The following is an 18,886-nucleotide window of genomic DNA, read 5'->3' as shown; positions in this document are numbered from 1 at the left end:
ACATGTCATTATGGAGACTCCTGTTTACCTGTTGTAGGTAGGGGGGCTATTCAACATGTCATTATGGAGACTCCTGTTTACCTGTTGTAGGTAGGGGGTGCTATTCAACATGTCATTATGGAGACTCCTGTTTACCTGTTGTAGGTAGGGGGCTATTCAACATGTCATTATGGAGACTCCTGTTTACCTGTTGTAGGTAGGGGGGCTATTCAACATGTCATTATGGAGACTCCTGTTTACCTGTTGTAGGTAGGGGGCTATTCAACATGTCATTATGGAGACTCCTGTTTACCTGTTGTAGGTAGGGGGCTATTCAACATGTCATTATGGAGACTCCTGTTTACCTGTTGTAGGTAGGGGGCTATTCAACATGTCATTATGGAGACTCAACCTGTTGTAGGTAGGGGGGCTATTCAACATGTCATTATGGAGACTCCTGTTTACCTGTTGTAGGTAGGGGGCTATTCAACATGTCATTATGGAGACTCCTGTTTACCTGTTGTAGGTAGGGGGCTATTCAACATGTCATTATGGAGACTCCTGTTTACCTGTTGTAGGTAGGGGGCTATTCAACATGTCATTATGGAGACTCCTGTTTACCTGTTGTAGGTAGGGGGCTATTCAACATGTCATTATGGAGACTCCTGTTTACCTGTTGTAGGTAGGGGGCTATTCAACATGTCATTATGGAGACTCCTGTTTACCTGTTGTAGGTAGGGGGCTATTCAACATGTCATTATGGAGACTCCTGTTTACCTGTTGTAGGTAGGGGGCTATTCAACATGTCATTATGGAGACTCCTGTTTACCTGTTGTAGGTAGGGGGCTATTCAACATGTCATTATGGAGACTCCTGTTTACCTGTTGTAGGTAGGGGGCTATTCAACATGTCATTATGGAGACTCCTGTTTACCTGTTGTAGGTAGGGGGGCTATTCAACATGTCATTATGGAGACTCCTGTTTACCTGTTGTAGGTAGGGGGCTATTCAACATGTCATTATGGAGACTCCTGTTTACCTGTTGTAGGTAGGGGGCTATTCAACATGTCATTATGGAGACTCCTGTTTACCTGTTGTAGGTAGGGGGGCTATTCAACATGTCATTATGGAGACTCCTGTTTACCTGTTGTAGGTAGGGGGGGCTATTCAACATGTCATTATGGAGACTCCTGTTTACCTGTTGTAGGTAGGGGGGCTATTTAATATGTCATTATGGAGACTCCTGTTTACCTGTTGTAGGTAGGGGGGGCTATTCAACATGTCATTATGGAGACTCCTGTTTACCTGTTGTAGGTAGGGGGTCATTATGGAGACTATTTTACCTGTTGTACATGTCATTATGGAGACTCCTGTTTACCTGTTGTAGGTAGGGGGCTATTCAACATGTCATTATGGAGACTCCTGTTTACCTGTTGTAGGTAGGGGGGCTATTCAACATGTCATTATGGAGACTCCTGTTTACCTGTTGTAGGTAGGGGGCTATTCAACATGTCATTATGGAGACTCCTGTTTACCTGTTGTAGGTAGGGGGCTATTCAACATGTCATTATGGAGACTCCTGTTTACCTGTTGTAGGTAGGGGGCTATTCAACATGTCATTATGGAGACTCCTGTTTACCTGTTGTAGGTAGGGGGCTATTCAACATGTCATTATGGAGACTCCTGTTTACCTGTTGTAGGTAGGGGGCTATTCAACATGTCATTATGGAGACTCCTGTTTACCTGTTGTAGGTAGGGGGCTATTCAACATGTCATTATGGAGACTCCTGTTTACCTGTTGTAGGTAGGGGGCTATTCAACATGTCATTATGGAGACTCCTGTTTACCTGTTGTAGGTAGGGGGCTATTCAACATGTCATTATGGAGACTCCTGTTTACCTGTTGTAGGTAGGGGGCTATTCAACATGTCATTATGGAGACTCCTGTTTACCTGTTGTAGGTAGGGGTCATTATGGAGACTATTCAACATGTCATTATGGAGACTCCTGTTTACCTGTTGTAGGTAGGGGGCTATTCAACATGTCATTATGGAGACTCCTGTTTACCTGTTGTAGGTAGGGGGGCTATTCAACATGTCATTATGGAGACTCCTGTTTACCTGTTGTAGGTAGGGGGCTATTCAACATGTCATTATGGAGACTTATGGAGACTCCAACATGTTTACCTGTTGTAGGTAGGGGGGGGCTATTCAACATGTCATTATGGAGACTCCTGTTTACCTGTTGTAGGTAGGGGGCTATTCAACATGTCATTATGGAGACTCCTGTTTACCTGTTGTAGGTAGGGGGCTATTCAACATGTCATTATGGAGACTCCTGTTTACCTGTTGTAGGTAGGGGGCTATTCAACATGTCATTATGGAGACTCCTGTTTACCTGTTGTAGGTAGGGGGCTATTCAACATGTCATTATGGAGACTCCTGTTTACCTGTTGTAGGTAGGGGGCTATTCAACATGTCATTATGGAGACTCCTGTTTACCTGTTGTAGGTAGGGGGCTATTCAACATGTCATTATGGAGACTCCTGTTTACCTGTTGTAGGTAGGGGGCTATTCAACATGTCATTATGGAGACTCCTGTTTACCTGTTGTAGGTAGGGGGCTATTCAACATGTCATTATGGAGACTCCTGGAGACTATTCAACATGTCATTATGGAGACACCTTTACCTGTTGTAGGTAGGGGGCTATTCAACATGTCATTATGGAGACTCCTGTTTACCTGTCATTATGGAGACTCCTGTTTACCTGTTGTAGGGGGGCTATTCAACATGTCATTATGGAGACTCCTGTTTACCTGTTGTAGGTAGGGGGCTATTCAACATGTCATTATGGAGACTCCTGTTTACCTGTTGTAGGTAGGGGCTATTCAACATGTCATTATGGAGACTCCTGTTTACCTGTTGTAGGTAGGGGGCTATTCAACATGTCATTATGGAGACTCCTGTTTACCTGTTGTAGGTAGGGGGCTATTCAACATGTCATTATGGAGACTCCTGTTTACCTGTTGTAGGTAGGGGGCTATTCAACATGTCATTATGGAGACTCCTGTTTACCTGTTGTAGGTAGGGGGCTATTCAACATGTCATTATGGAGACTCCTGTTTACCTGTTGTAGGTAGGGGGGCTATTCAACATGTCATTATGGAGACTCCTGTTTACCTGTTGTAGGTAGGGGGCTATTCAACATGTCATTATGGAGACTCCTGTTTACCTGTTGTAGGTAGGGGGCTATTCAACATGTCATTATGGAGACTCCTGTTTACCTGTTGTAGGTAGGGGGCTATTCAACATGTCATTATGGAGACTCCTGTTTACCTGTTGTAGGTAGGGGGCTATTCAACATGTCATTATGGAGACTCCTGTTTACCTGTTGTAGGTAGGGGGCTATTCAACATGTCATTATGGAGACTCCTGTTTACCTGTTGTAGGTAGGGGGGCTATTCAACATGTCATTATGGAGACTCCTGTTTACCTGTTGTTTATTCACCATTATGGAGACTTGTTTAGGTAGGGGGGGTGCTATTCAACATGTCATTATGGAGACTCCTGTTTACCTGTTGTAGGTAGGGGGCTATTCAACATGTCATTATGGAGACTCCTGTTTACCTGTTGTAGGTAGGGGGCTATTCAACATGTCATTATGGAGACTCCTGTTTACCTGTTGTAGGTAGGGGGCTATTCAACATGTCATTATGGAGACTCCTGTTTACCTGTTGTAGGTAGGGGGAGACTATTTAACATGTCATTATGGAGACTCCTGTTTACCTGTTGTAGGTAGGGGGCTATTCAACATGTCATTATGGAGACTCCTGTTTACCTGTTGTAGGTAGGGGGCTATTCAACATGTCATTATGGAGACTCCTGTTTACCTGTTGTAGGTAGGGGGCTATTCAACATGTCATTATGGAGACTCCTGTTTACCTGTTGTAGGTAGGGGGCTATTCAACATGTCATTATGGAGACTCCTGTTTACCTGTTGTAGGTAGGGGGCTATTCAACATGTCATTATGGAGACTCCTGTTTACCTGTTGTTTAGGTAGGGGGCTATTCAACATGTCATTATGGAGACTCCTGTTTACCTGTTGTAGGTAGGGGGCTATTCAACATGTCATTATGGAGACTCCTGTTTACCTGTTGTAGGTAGGGGGCTATTCAACATGTCATTATGGAGACTCCTGTTTACCTGTTGTAGGTAGGGGGCTATTCAACATGTCATTATGGAGACTCCTGTTTACCTGTTGTAGGTAGGGGCTATTCAACATGTCATTATGGAGACTCCTGTTTACCTGTTGTAGGTAGGGGGCTATTCAACATGTCATTATGGAGACTCCTGTTTACCTGTTGTAGGTAGGGGGCTATTCAACATGTCATTATGGAGACTCCTGTTTACCTGTTGTAGGTAGGGGGGCTATTCAACATGTCATTATGGAGACTCCTGTTTACCTGTTGTAGGTAGGGGGGCTATTCAACATGTCATTATGGAGACTCCTGTTTACCTGTTGTAGGTAGGGGGCTATTCAACATGTCATTATGGAGACTCCTGTTTACCTGTTGTAGGTAGGGGGCTATTCAACATGTCATTATGGAGACTCCTGTTTACCTGTTGTAGGTAGGGGCTATTCAACATGTCATTATGGAGACTCCTGTTTACCTGTTGTAGGTAGGGGGGGCTATTCAACATGTCATTATGGAGACTCCTGTTTACCTGTTGTAGGTAGGGGGCTATTCAACATGTCATTATGGAGACTCCTGTTTACCTGTTGTAGGTAGGGGGCTATTCAACATGTCATTATGGAGACTCCTGTTTACCTGTTGTAGGTAGGGGGCTATTCAACATGTCATTATGGAGACTCCTGTTTACCTGTTGTAGGTAGGGGGCTATTCAACATGTCATTATGGAGACTCCTGTTTACCTGTTGTAGGTAGGGGGCTATTCAACATGTCATTATGGAGACTCCTGTTTACCTGTTGTAGGTAGGGGGCTATTCAACATGTCATTATGGAGACTCCTGTTTACCTGTTGTAGGTAGGGGGCTATTCAACATGTCATTATGGAGACTCCTGTTTACCTGTTGTAGGTAGGGGGCTATTCAACATGTCATTATGGAGACTCCTGTTTACCTGTTGTAGGTAGGGGGCTATTCAACATGTCATTATGGAGACTCCTGTTTACCTGTTGTAGGTAGGGGGACTATTCAACATGTCATTATGGAGACTCCTGTTTACCTGTTGTAGGTAGGGGGCTATTCAACATGTCATTATGGAGACTCCTGTTTACCTGTTGTAGGTAGGGGGCTATTCAACATGTCATTATGGAGACTCCTGTTTACCTGTTGTAGGTAGGGGGCTATTCAACATGTCATTATGGAGACTCCTGTTTACCTGTTGTAGGTAGGGGGCTATTCAACATGTCATTATGGAGACTCCTGTTTACCTGTTGTAGGTAGGGGAGACTCCTGTTATTCAACATGTCATTATGGAGACTCCTGTTTACCTGTTGTAGGTAGGGGGCTATTCAACATGTCATTATGGAGACTCCTGTTTACCTGTTGTAGGTAGGGGGACTATTCAACATGTCATTATGGAGACTCCTGTTTACCTGTTGTAGGTAGGGGGCTATTCAACATGTCATTATGGAGACTCCTGTTTACCTGTTGTAGGTAGGGGGCTATTCAACATGTCATTATGGAGACTCCTGTTTACCTGTTGTAGGTAGGGGGCTATTCAACATGTCATTATGGAGACTCCTGTTTACCTGTTGTAGGTAGGGGCTATTCAACATGTCATTATGGAGACTCCTGTTTACCTGTTGTAGGTAGGGGGGCTATTCAACATGTCATTATGGAGACTCCTGTTGTAGGTAGGGGGCATTCAACATGTCATTATGGAGACTCCTGTTTACCTGTTGTAGGTAGGGGGCTATTCAACATGTCATTATGGAGACTCCTGTTTACCTGTTGTAGGTAGGGGGCTATTCAACATGTCATTATGGAGACTCCTGTTTACCTGTTGTAGGTAGGGGGGTCATTATTCCTGTTTACCTGTTGTAGGTAGGGGGGCTATTCAACATGTCATTATGGAGACATTATGGAGACTCCTGTTTACCTGTTGTAGGTAGGGGGCTATTCAACATGTCATTATGGAGACTCCTGTTTACCTGTTGTAGGTAGGGGGCTATTCAACATGTCATTATGGAGACTCCTGTTTACCTGTTGTAGGTAGGGGGGCTATTCAACATGTCATTATGGAGACTCCTGTTTACCTGTTGTAGGTAGGGGGCTATTCAACATGTCATTATGGAGACTCCTGTTTACCTGTTGTAGGTAGGGGGCTATTCAACATGTCATTATGGAGACTCCCTGTTGTTTCAACATGTCCTGTTTACCTGTAGGTAGGGGGCTATTCAACATGTCATTATGGAGACTCCTGTTTACCTGTTGTAGGTAGGGGGCTATTCAACATGTCATTATGGAGACTCCTGTTTACCTGTTGTAGATAGGGGGCTATTCAACATGTCATTATGGAGACTCCTGTTTACCTGTTGTAGGTAGGGGGCTATTCAACATGTCATTATGGAGACTCCTGTTTACCTGTTGTAGGTAGGGGGCTATTCAACATGTCATTATGGAGACTCCTGTTTACCTGTTGTAGGTAGGGGGCTATTCAACATGTCATTATGGAGACTCCTGTTTACCTGTTGTAGGTAGGGGGCTATTCAACATGTCATTATGGAGACTCCTGTTTACCTGTTGTAGGTAGGGGGCTATTCAACATGTCATTATGGAGACTCCTGTTTACCTGTTGTCATTATGGAGTAGGGGGGGGGCTATTCAACATGTCATTATGGAGACTCCTGTTTACCTGTTGTAGGTAGGGGGCTATTCAACATGTCATTATGGAGACTCCTGTTTACCTGTTGTAGGTAGGGGGCTATTCAACATGTCATTATGGAGACTCCTGTTTACCTGTTGTAGGTAGGGGGCTATTCAACATGTCATTATGGAGACTCCTGTTTACCTGTTGTAGGTAGGGGGGCTATTCAACATGTCATTATGGAGACTCCTGTTTACCTGTTGTAGGTAGGGGGCTATTTAATATGTCATTATGGAGACTCCTGTTTACCTGTTTACCTGGAGACTCCTTGTAGGTAGGGGGCTATTCAACATGTCATTATGGAGACTCCTGTTTACCTGTTGTAGGTAGGGGGCTATTCAACATGTCATTATGGAGACTCCTGTTTACCTGTTGTACCTGGTAGGGGGCTATTCAACATGTCATTATGGAGACTCCTGTTTACCTGTTGTATTTCAACATGTCATTATGGAGACTCCTGTTTACCTGTTGTTGGTAGGGGGCTATTCAACATGTCATTATGGAGACTCCTGTTTACCTGTTGTAGGTAGGGGGGCTATTCAACATGTCATTATGGAGACTCCTGTTTACCTGTTGTAGGTAGGGGGGCTATTCAACATGTCATTATGGAGACTCCTGTTTACCTGTTGTAGATAGGGGGGCTATTCAACATGTCATTATGGAGACTCCTGTTTACCTGTTGTAGGTAGGGGGGCTATTCAACATGTCATTATGGAGACTCCTGTTTACCTGTTGTAGGTAGGGGGGGCTATTCAACATGTCATTATGGAGACTCCTGTTTACCTGTTGTAGTAGTGGGGGCTATTCAACATGTCATTATGGAGACTCCTGTTTACCTGTTGTAGATAGGGGGGCTATTCAACATGTCATTATGGAGACTCCTGTTTACCTGTTGTAGGTAGGGGGGCTATTCAACATGTAGCCTATTAATTTATATGCCATTGTGGGCTACCATTTGATACAAATCAATTTCATCCACTTGTGTCGCCTCCCTGGAAAACCAATTCAATAAATAGCATATAACTTCAGTGTATTGTTGTCGTCGCTTTGTGTAAAAGTGAAATTATTAAAAACGGCCATGTTTAGTTCATTCGTTATTGGACGTTATTAACGATCTACCGCAATTTCCGATCAGTTGTTAGAAAGCATTCGATGGTAAATCAGGCTGCAGGTAAACAAGGAGATAATAAACCCCAGCTGTTGTTGTTGACAGGCATATCCACTTCATAGTTTTCATTTTTAATTCAGTGATTGAAAGGATGACCTCATCCTCAGTAGCATATTCCAGCAGGCTATTGGGGAAACACAAAGCACTTTCTTACCTCAAAAAATCACCTCGCTATTCACGTTGAATAAATGAGTCTTAATTCGAACTAAGAAAGCTGCTAAATCGTATCTAGGCTACTGTAAGCTATCTGAAATAAGATGTAGGCCTATCAGGGGCTACAGCAGGGATCATCAACTAGATTCAGCCGAAGCCTTGGGGACGAGGGGGCCTGGGGCCGAGGGGGCCTGGGGTCGAGGGGCCGAGGGCGGCCTGGGGGTCGAGGGGGCCTGGGGTCGAGGGGCCGAGGGGGCCTGGGGTCGAGGGGGCCTGGGGTCGAGGGCGGCCTGGGGTCGAGGTGGGCCTGGGGTCGAGGGGCCGAGGGTGACTGGGGGCCGAGGGGGGCCTGGGGTCGAGGGCGGCCTGGGGGTCGAGGGGGGCCTGAGGCCGAGGGGGCCCTGGGGGCCGGAACATAATTACAAATAATTTGTCGACTGCAAATGGACTGCAAGAAGCCCAAACAGATATAATGTTTGACTAAAAACATAATAATTTCAACTCTTGCTTACATTTGCACACGATCACGTCGTACCTCTCTATTAATCCTTGGGAACAGAATTCTTCAATTAAAATCACTTGGAGCTGATTTCCTGTTCCCAAGGATTCCCACGCTTAATAATAGAGAAGACGTGATCGTGTGCAAATGTAAGCAAGAGTTTAAATTATTATATTTTTAGTCAAACATTATATCTGTTTGGGCTTCTCGATGTTGCAGCTGTAGAACCTTTTGAGGATCTTAGGACCCATGCCAAATCTTTAGTTTCCTGAGGGGGAAGCCTTGGGGCCGAGGGGGGGCACTACTGTCTTGGTGTGTTTGGACCACTTTAGTTTGTTGGTGATGTGGACACCAAGGAACGTCAATTAGAATGGGGGTGTGCTCGGTCCTCCTGTAGTCCAAAATGATCTCCTTAGTCTTAGTTACGTTGAGGCATAGGTTGTTATTCTGGCACCACCCGGCCATATACCATACCGCTCGTGCCTTATTGCTTAATCATAGTAGTCAAAAGAGTTCAATCGACATCCATTGATGGAAAATGATCTGGCGAGTTTAATGAAGGCAAATGATCTTTTCTCTTGCAACATATTCATATTCTCATAGCTCAAAATAATTATTACTTCTAATGTCGTTACAAGTTACGGCGATATTCCTTCTTAATTCGGTCGATAACGTTCTGGAAAAATGTGTTGGGGCGTGGAGGGGAGGGGGGGTCCATGTGTTGGGGCGTGGAGGAGGGGGTCCATGTGTTGGGGCGTGGAGGGGGTCCATGTGTTGGGGCGTGGATGGGGGAGGGTCCATGTGTTGGGGCGTGGAGGGGGGGTCCATGTGTTGGGGCGTGGAGGGGGGGGTCCATGTGTTGGGGCGTGGATGGGGAGGGTCCATGTGTTGGGGCGTGGGGGGTCCATGTGTTGGGGCGTGGAGGGGGTCCATGTGTTGGGGCGTGGAGGGGGTCCATGTGTTGGGGGCGTGGAGGGGGTCCATGTGTTGGGGCGTGGATGGGGAGGGTCCATGTGTTGGGGCGTGGATGGGGGGAGGGTCCATGTGTTGGGGCGTGGAGGGGGGGTCCATGTGTTGGGGCGTGGAGGGGGGGTCCATGTGTTGGGGCGTGGATGGGGAGGTTCCATGTGTTGGGGCGTGGAGGGGGGTCCATGTGTTGGGGCGTGGAGGGGGTCCATGTGTTGGGGCGTGGAGGGGGGTCCATGTGTTGGGGCGTGGAGGGGGGTCCATGTGTTGGGGCGTGGAGGGGGGTCCATGTGTTGGGGCGTGGAGGGGGGTCCATGTGTTGGGGCGTGGAGGGGGGTCCATGTGTTGGGGCGTGAAGGGGGAGGTCCATGTGTTGGGGCGTGGAGGGGGAGGTCCATGTGTTGGGGCGTAGAGGGGGGTCCATGTGTTGGGGCGTAGAGGGGGGGTCCATGTGTCGGGGGGCCGTGTGTCGGGCGTGAGGGGGTCCATGTGTCGGGCGTGGGTCCATGTGTCGGGGGGTCCGTGTGTCGGGCGTGGGGGAGGGGGTTCGTGTGTCGGGCGTGGGAGGGGGGTTCGTGTGTCGGGCGTGGGGGTTCGTGTGTAGGGGCGTGGGGGTCCATGTGTCGGGAATGGGGGTCCATGTGTCGGGGCATGGGGGGGTCCATGTGTCGGGGCATGGGGGTCCATGTGTCGGGGCATGGGGGTCCATGTGTCGGGGCATGGGGGTCCATGTGTCGGGGCATGGGGGGGTCCATGTGTCGGGGCATGGGGGTGTCCATGTGTCGGGGCGTGGGGGTCCATGTGTCGGGGCGTGGGGGTCCATGTGTCGGGGCATGGGGGGGTCCATGTGTCGGGGCATGGGGGGTCCATGTGTCGGGGCATGGGGGACCATGTGTCGGGGCATGGGGGGTCCATGTGTCGGGGCATGGGGGTGTCCATGTGTCGGGGCGTGGGGGTCCATGTGTCGGGGCGTGGGGGTCCATGTGTCGGGGCGTGGGGGTCCATGTGTCGGGCGTGGGGGGGTCCATGTGTCGGGCGTGGGGGGTCCATGTGTCGGGGCGTGGGGTCCATGTGTCGGGCGTGGGGGGTCCATGTGTCGGGCGTGGGGGTCCATGTGTCGGGGGTCCCATGTGTCGGGAGTCCATGTGTCGGGGGTCCCATGTGTCGGGGGCGATGTGTCGGGCGTGGGGGGGTCCATGTGTCGGGGGTCCCATGTGTCGGGGCATTTGTTGAGGAAAGAGCAGACATTATTATAAGAACCCCCTCAAACAGCTGGTTAATATAATTCATATAACTGAAGGGCCACACATTAGGATTCCTCATGTCTAACCCCCTGTCTAACCCAATGGCTAACACCGTTTCTGACCCCATCTAACCCTGTGTCTGACCCCCTGTCTGACCCCCTGTCTAAGCCCCGGTCTAACACCCTGTCTAACCCAGTGTCTAACCCCCTGTCTAACCCAATGGCTAACACCGTTTCTGACCCCATCTAACCCTGTGTCTGACCCAGTGTCTAACCCCCTGTCTGACCCCATCTAACCCCGTCTAACCTGTGCCTGACCCCACTTCTAACCCCCTGTCTGACCCCATCTAACCCCCTGTCCGCCCCCTGTCTAACCCCCTGTCTAAAACAGTGTCTGCCCCCTGTCTGACCCCCTGTCTAACCCCCTGTCTAACCCAGTGTCTAATCCCTGTCTAACCCCCTGTCTAAAACAGTGTCTGACCCTGTGTCTGACCCCATGTCTAACCCCTGTCTGACCCCCTGTCTGACCCCGTGTCTAACCCCAGTCTAACCCCTGTCTGACCCCCAGTCTAACCCCTGTCTGACCCCAGTCTAACCCCCTGTCTGACCCCTGTCTGACCCCTGTATAACCCTGTGTCTAACCCCCTGTCTGACCCCCTGTCTGACCCATTGTTGGGAAAACATGTTGGTCCAAATCAGATGTTAGGTACTATATTTATTAAATATTAGATGAATCTTATCAATAAAAAAATGGCTAATTTGGGTGAAATCAATTATCTTAATTTCTCAGAGATCAAATTATATTTCACCTAAATAATATAGCAGGAACAGTAATCTTATTTCTAACGGAAACGATTCCAGAAAAATCTGAGATGGTGGGATTCAACGGGATTGTTGTGCTTTTTGGAGGTGGAACGACCCTGTACTGACTTCCTCCCCTCTACCTCCTCCTCACCCTCCTCTACCTCCTCCTCACCCTCCTCTACCTCCTCCTCACCTCATCAATGAGTTTCCGGGCGTTAGCAGTGGTGTAGTCCCCAGAGAAGAACACAAACAGACAGGACTCGTCACTCTCCTCTACCTCCTCTACCCCCTCCTCACCCTCCTCCTCACCCTCCTCCTCTACCTCCTCCTCCTCACCCTCCTCTACCTCCTCTACCTCCTCGTCACTCTCCTCTACCTCCTCCTCACCCTCCTCTACCTCCTCCTCACCCTCCTCTACCTCCTCCTCTACCTCCTCCTCACCCTCCTCTACCTCCTCCTCACCCTCCTCCTCACCCTCCTCTACCTCCTCCTCACCCTCCTCCACACCCTCCTCTACACCCTCCTCTACCTCCTTCTCACCCTCCTCTACCTCCTCCTCACCTCATCAATGAGTTTCCGGGCGTTGGCAGTGGTGTAGTCCCCAGAGAAGAACACAAACAGACAGGACTCGTCACTCTCCTTGCGTCTGCCTCCTTTGGTCATGGGCACGATGCTGCGGGATGCCTCAGCTGAAATCCGGACTGATTTAAACTCTGACTCCGGGTCAGGGGCTGGAACGTGGTCCAACACCACAGTGTCCTCAGGCAGCAGGCTCCAGTTGGTCTCCCCTGAGACGGGCGTGAAGTCATGGACGTTGCTCCAGTTGTTGTTGAAGATACTGAGGCCTGCGTCCTTGAAGTGGAAGGCCAGCTCGGGGTAGTAGTACTGGAAGCAGCCGAACTTCATCCCCGTGGACGCCTCGATGATGGGCTGAGTGGCGCAACACAGGAACACCTCCATCTTCTTACAGTCCCTGGTCCTGAACTGCTGGCAGGCCACCACACACTTGATGTCCTTACAGTCCCTGAAGAACACACTGCCCTTCACTGGCCCCATAACGATGCAGCAGTTAGTGCAGTCGTCGATGGTGATGGTGGCGGAGTGGTCCAACACGAAGATCTTACAGTTGTCACAGTCCTGGATGACAAACTGCTGTCCGTTCAGCTTGCCTGGCAGACGGCCCACCGTGGCATCCTTCAGCCCCGTTAGCATGAAGTCCTTCGGGTCAACCTGCAGGGGGACAGGACAAGAATCAAATCAAAGCCATTTTTATTGGTCACATACACCTGGTTAGCAGATGTTATTGGTCACATGGTTAGCAGATGTTAATGGTCACATACACCTGGTTAGCAGATGTTAATGCGAGTGTAGCGAAATGCTTGTGCTTCTAGTTCCGACCGTGCAGTAATATCTAACAAGTAATCTAACCTAACAATTTCACAACAACTACCTTATAGGGTAGCCTAGTGGTTAGAGCATTGGACTAGTAACCGAAAGGTTGCAAGTTCAAATCCCCGAGCTGACAAGGTACAAATCTGTCATTCTGCCCCTGAACAGGCAGTTAACCCACTGTTCCTAGGCAGTCATTGAAAATAAGAATTTGTTCTTAACTGACTTGTCTGGTTAAATAAAGGTTAAATAAAAGTTAAAAAAAATAATAATACACACAAGTGTAAAGGAATGAATAAGAATATGTACATAAAGATATATGAATGAGTGATGGCCGTGCGGCATAGGCAAGATGCAGTAGATGGTATAGAGTACAGTATATGAGATGAGTAATGTAGGGTATGTAAACAAAGTGGCATAGTTTAGTGGCTAGTGATACATTACATAAAGATGGCAAGATGCAGTAGATGGTATAGAGTACAGTATATACATATGAGATGAGTAATGTAGGGTAAGTAAACATTATATAAAGAGGACGACGGAGCGACTGCTTCCCCAGCCGCGGCTCGAGCCCCACTTTGCACCCCAGCCCTTAGTGCCAAGCCTTATCCCGAAGTCACTTCCTTTATCTACGCTGTTCACCTTGGAGATGGGTACGGCCCAGAGTGAGATTTACACCCTCTCCCCCAGATTTTCAAGGGCCAGGGAGAGCTCACCAGACGCCGCCGAAACCGCAAAGCTTTCCAGGGCTTGGGTCCCTCGGGGCGAACCCATTCCAGGGCGCCCTTCACAAAGAAAAGAGAACTCTCCCCGGGGCTCCCGCCAGCTTCTCCAGGATCGGTCACGTTATCGCGCTGGACTCCTCGCGGCGCCCGTCTCCGTGGAGTAGTTGGAGGTCAGTAGGTCACATGACCAAGGAGCTATTAAAATTCTCATGATTACAAAATGAATGTAAAATCGTGTGAGATGAAAATGGACAAACTAAAGGGTGCGCAACATGTAGGGCCACTGAGGTGACATTCTGAACCTTGTTTGAGGTCAGTAGGTCACATGACCAAGGAGCTTCTGAAATTTAAAATGTAAAAAAAAGTTTGTACTTTGTTTACGCTCCCTAAATAATTCAACTAGGAATACAAAATGCTGCTCACATTTCCACATGTTTATTCGCTTTGGAAAGAATATTAATGTCCAAATCTTGAAAATAAGACCTATGCATTGTTGTGCACAATTTCCAATATCATGACACTTATTTGGAGTTTGTAGCTCAAGTAGTTTCACAGCTATTGAGGTTTGTAAGCGCGAATATTGTTGTAACTGTTTATATGCAAATCCGGTGTATTCAGGTACAAGACCAACTAGCTGCCAAACAAAATTGTTACGTGTCTTGGACTGACTTTAAGCCTATAATGAGCTCTATCTATCGAGCTACCAGGCTAGCTAGGTAGACAAAATATACCCGTGTATCACCCTAACCTTGTTTGCTACAATCTGTTTTCAAGGCAGTCTGTTAGCAACAAGAATGTATATAAACCCAGATAATTGGTTCACAAGCACTTGAGAAAATCCCTGCCTTGAAAAGTGTTTGACATGTTAGCTACAGTTACAACCATGTCGCTTGTTAGTCTCCCTGGCCATGCATTTCCTTCAAACCTTTTCACGCTTGTCCCAGCTGTATTGTTTAGGTGGATCCTCAGTTGCATTGCTGCTGAGGGCAATGTTGTTGCTGGTCGTGTTCTCTTCTACCGTCGTCGTAGGTTCTTTTTCGGGTGATTTTCTTTTAGATTTTTTGGAAAACCAGCAACCCATTTTGTCCTATTAACGACCAACCACCAAAAGTGAATAGTAATATATGACTAGAGTCTGTCCCGAGAAGTTATCTTGCCTACTTTGTTAGAAATATACAGGTATTTCTGTCTTCGAGACACCTCAGTTTCGGGCTTATCACGCACGAAACCTGCATTTGAGCTTCCCGTTTCCTTACCCAGTCAACAACCAATCGATACTTTGCAATCCGTTACTTAGTAACAGCGAATCACAGAACAGAAAAGGTTTGCGAGGGCGTAACCTAACAGGCAGGCGTGGATGGGGCAACGTGGTCAATAGCAGCCAATCAAATCAGTGCCGTGCTCGTTTTGGTGCTCGACACTAGTTAGCACAGTCACAAAGTCACAAAATCGTCTTTTAACCGGACTCTTCTGAACACTTGTAATTGTCATTTTTCACTTGCTTTTTTCAAGTGTCAAATGTCATTTTTGTACACGTGATTTTTTCACCTGTCCAGTGTGTTAACGTGATTAGAACGCTTGTTAGGGCACATTTTTACACACGTTCATTAAACCTGTTCAGCCTGTTGGGGAAGGAATGGCGTTTTGGAGTTGTTTTTTGATAATTGCCGAAAACAACTTATTTGGTAGCAAACGTAACATTCAGCCAGTCAGCCAGTCAGTCAGCCAGCCAGTCAGTCAGCCAGTCAGCCAGCCAGTCAGTCAGCCAGGCAGTCAGTCAGCCAGGCAGTCAGCCATCCAGCCAGGCAGTCAGTCAGGCAGTCAGCCAGCCAGGCAGTCAGTCAGTCAGCCATCCAGCCAGGCAGTCAGCCAGTCAGTCAGCCAGCCAGGCAGTCAGCCAGCCAGGCAGTCAGTCAGTCAGCCATCCAGCCAGCCAGTCAGTCAGCCAGCCAGTCAGTCAGCCAGCCAGGCAGTCAGTCAGTCAGCCATCCAGCCAGGCAGTCAGTCAGCCAGGCAGTCAGTCAGTTGGACCCTTTTCTGATATCAATGGCAACAGAATTTGGTTTTATTTCTCACAGTAAAAAAAAACAATAATACATTCTGATTTAACATTTTTTTAAAACACATTAAGAGCCAAATATGGATTACACAATGATTAAAGACACAGTATGCATCCCACATGAGTCCATGGCCCAGAGGGACACATTTCACACATTTTCCCACTTTGGTGTGGCAAAGTCTAATGACAATTTACATTAAGGTCCATGTCTGTGGGTTATGTTTTGGTATGATAACCACCTATAGGAGGAGGCTCAATGTGGTTATCACTGGTATAACCACCTATAGGAGGAGGCTCAATGTGGTTATCACTGGCATAACCACCTATAGGAGGAGGCTCTATGTGGTTATCACTGGCATAACCACCTATAGGAGGAGGCTCAATGTGGTTATCACTGGCATAACCACCTATAGGAGGAAGCTCAATGTGGTTATCACTGGTATAACCACCTATAGGAGGAGGCTCTATGTGGTTATCACTGGCATAACCACCTATAGGAGGAGGCTCTATGTGGTTATCACTGGCATAACCACCTATAGGAGGAGGGAGCTCAATGTGGTTATCACTGGCATAACCACCTATAGGAGGAGGCTCAATGTGGTTATCACTGGTATAACCACCTATAGGAGGGAGCTCAATGTGGTTATCACTGGCATAACCACCTATAGGAGGGAGCTCAATGTGGTTATCACTGGCATAACCATCTATAGGAGGAGGCTCAATGTGGTTATCACTGGCATAACCACCTATAGGAGGAGGCTCTATGTGGTTATCACTGGCATAACCACCTATAGGAGGAGGCTCAATGTGGTTATCACTGGCATAACCACCTATAGGAGGAAGCTCAATGTGGTTATCACTGGCATAACCACCTATAGGAGGAGGCTCAATGTGGTTATCACTGGTATAACCACCTATAGGAGGGAGCTCAATGTGGTTATCACTGGCATAACCACCTATAGGAGGGAGCTCAATGTGGTTATCACTGGCATAACCATCTATAGGAGGAGGCTCAATGTGGTTATCACTGGCATAACCACCTATAGGAGGAGGCTCTATGTGGTTATCACTGGCATAACCATCTATAGGAGGGAGCTCAATGTGGTTATCACTGGCATAACCACCTATAGGAGGGAGCTCAATGTGGTTATCACTGGTATAACCACCTATAGGAGGGAGCTCAATGTGGTTATCACTGGCATAACCACCTATAGGAGGGAGCTCAATGTGGTTATCACTGGCATAACCACCTATAGGAGGGAGCTCAATGTGGTTATCACTGACATAACCACCTATAGGAGGGAGCTCAATGTGGTTATCACTGGTATAACCACCTATAGGAGGGAGCTCAATGTGGTTATCACTGGCATAACCACCTATAGGAGGGAGCTCAATGTGGTTATCACTGGCATAACCACCTATAGGAGGGAGCTCAATGTGGTTATCACTGGCATAACCACCTATAGGAGGAAGCTCAATGTGGTTATCACTGGCATAACCACCTACAGGAGGGAGCTCAATGTGGTTATCACTGGCATAACCACCTATAGGAGGGAGCTCAATGTGGTTATCACTGGCATAACCACCTATAGGAGGGAGCTCAATGTGGTTATCACTGGCATAACCATCTATAGGAGGGAGCTCAATGTGGTTATCACTGGCATAACCACCTATAGGAGGGACCTCAATGTGGTTATCACTGGCATAACCATCTATAGGAGGGAGCTCAATGTGGTTATCACTGGCATAACCACCTATATGAGGGAGCTCAATGTGGTTATCACTGGCATAACCATCTATAGGAGGAGGCTCAGTGTGGTTATCACTGGCATAACCACCTATAGGAGGGAGCTCAATGTGGTTATCACTGGCATAACCACCTATAGGAGGGAGCTCAATGTGGTTATCACTGGCATTACCACCTATAGGACGGAGCTCAATGTGGTTATCACTGGCATAACCACCTATAGGAGGGAGCTCAATGTGGTTATCACTGGCATAACCACCTATAGGAGGGAGCTCAATGTGGTTATCACTGGCATAACCATCTATAGGAGGGAGCTCAATGTGGTTATCACTGGCATAACCACCTATAGGAGGGACCTCAATGTGGTTATCACTGGCATAACCATCTATAGGAGGGAGCTCAATGTGGTTATCACTGGCATAACCACCTATATGAGGGAGCTCAATGTGGTTATCACTGGCATAACCATCTATAGGAGGAGGCTCAGTGTGGTTATCACTGGCATAACCACCTATAGGAGGGAGCTCAATGTGGTTATCACTGGCATAACCACCTATAGGAGGGAGCTCAATGTGGTTATCACTGGCATTACCACCTATAGGACGGAGCTCAATGTGGTTATCACTGGCATAACCATCTATAGGAGGAGGCTCAGTGTGGTTATCACTGGCATAACCACCTATAGGAGGGACCTCAATGTGGTTATCACTGGCATAACCACCTATAGGAGGGAGCTAAATGTGGTTATCACTGGCATTACCACCTATAGGACGGAGCTCAATGTGGTTATCACTGGCATAACCACCTATAGGAGGGAGCTCAATGTGGTTATCACTGGCATAACCACCTATAGGAGGGAGCTCAATGTGGTTATCACTGGCATAACCATCTATAGGAGGGAGCTCAATGTGGTTATCACTGGCATAACCACCTATAGGAGGAAGCTCAATGTGGTTAACACTGGCATAACCACCTATATGAGGGAGCTCAATGTGGTTATCACTGGCATAACCATCTATAGGAGGGAGCTCAATGTGGTTATCACTGGCATAACCACCTATAGGAGGGAGCTCAATGTGGTTATCACTGGTATAACCACCTATAGGAGGGAGCTCAATGTGGTTATCACTGGCATAACCACCTATAGGAGGGAGCTCAATGTGGTTATCACTGGCATAACCACCTATAGGAGGGAGCTCAATGTGGTTATCACTGACATAACCACCTATAGGAGGGAGCTCAATGTGGTTATCACTGGTATA

The 18,886-nt window shown here is 47.6% G+C and overlaps 1 protein-coding gene across 1 annotated transcript in view; it reads right to left on the bottom strand.

Annotated features, from left to right (window-relative positions):
* Nucleotides 1-15,064, bottom strand: part of rp2 (RP2 activator of ARL3 GTPase) — a 35,893-nt gene extending 20,829 nt beyond the window's left edge. Inside the window, exons 1-2 of the mRNA XM_065009403.1 lie at nt 14,744-15,064; nt 12,266-12,934 (exon numbers count right to left, since the gene is read on the bottom strand). Of these exons, the coding sequence (XP_064865475.1) occupies nt 12,266-12,934; nt 14,744-14,899 (825 nt within the window). The 5' untranslated portion in view covers nt 14,900-15,064. The remainder of the gene's footprint in view (nt 1-12,265; nt 12,935-14,743) is intronic.
* Between the last annotated feature and the right edge of the window lie 3,822 nt (nt 15,065-18,886).

The sequence above is a fragment of the Oncorhynchus nerka genome, linkage group LG24 (assembly GCF_034236695.1).
Source record: "Oncorhynchus nerka isolate Pitt River linkage group LG24, Oner_Uvic_2.0, whole genome shotgun sequence".
NCBI lineage: Eukaryota > Metazoa > Chordata > Actinopteri > Salmoniformes > Salmonidae > Oncorhynchus > Oncorhynchus nerka.
Note: the sequence above shows the minus strand (reverse complement) of the source record. Positions and strands in the feature narration are given on the sequence as shown.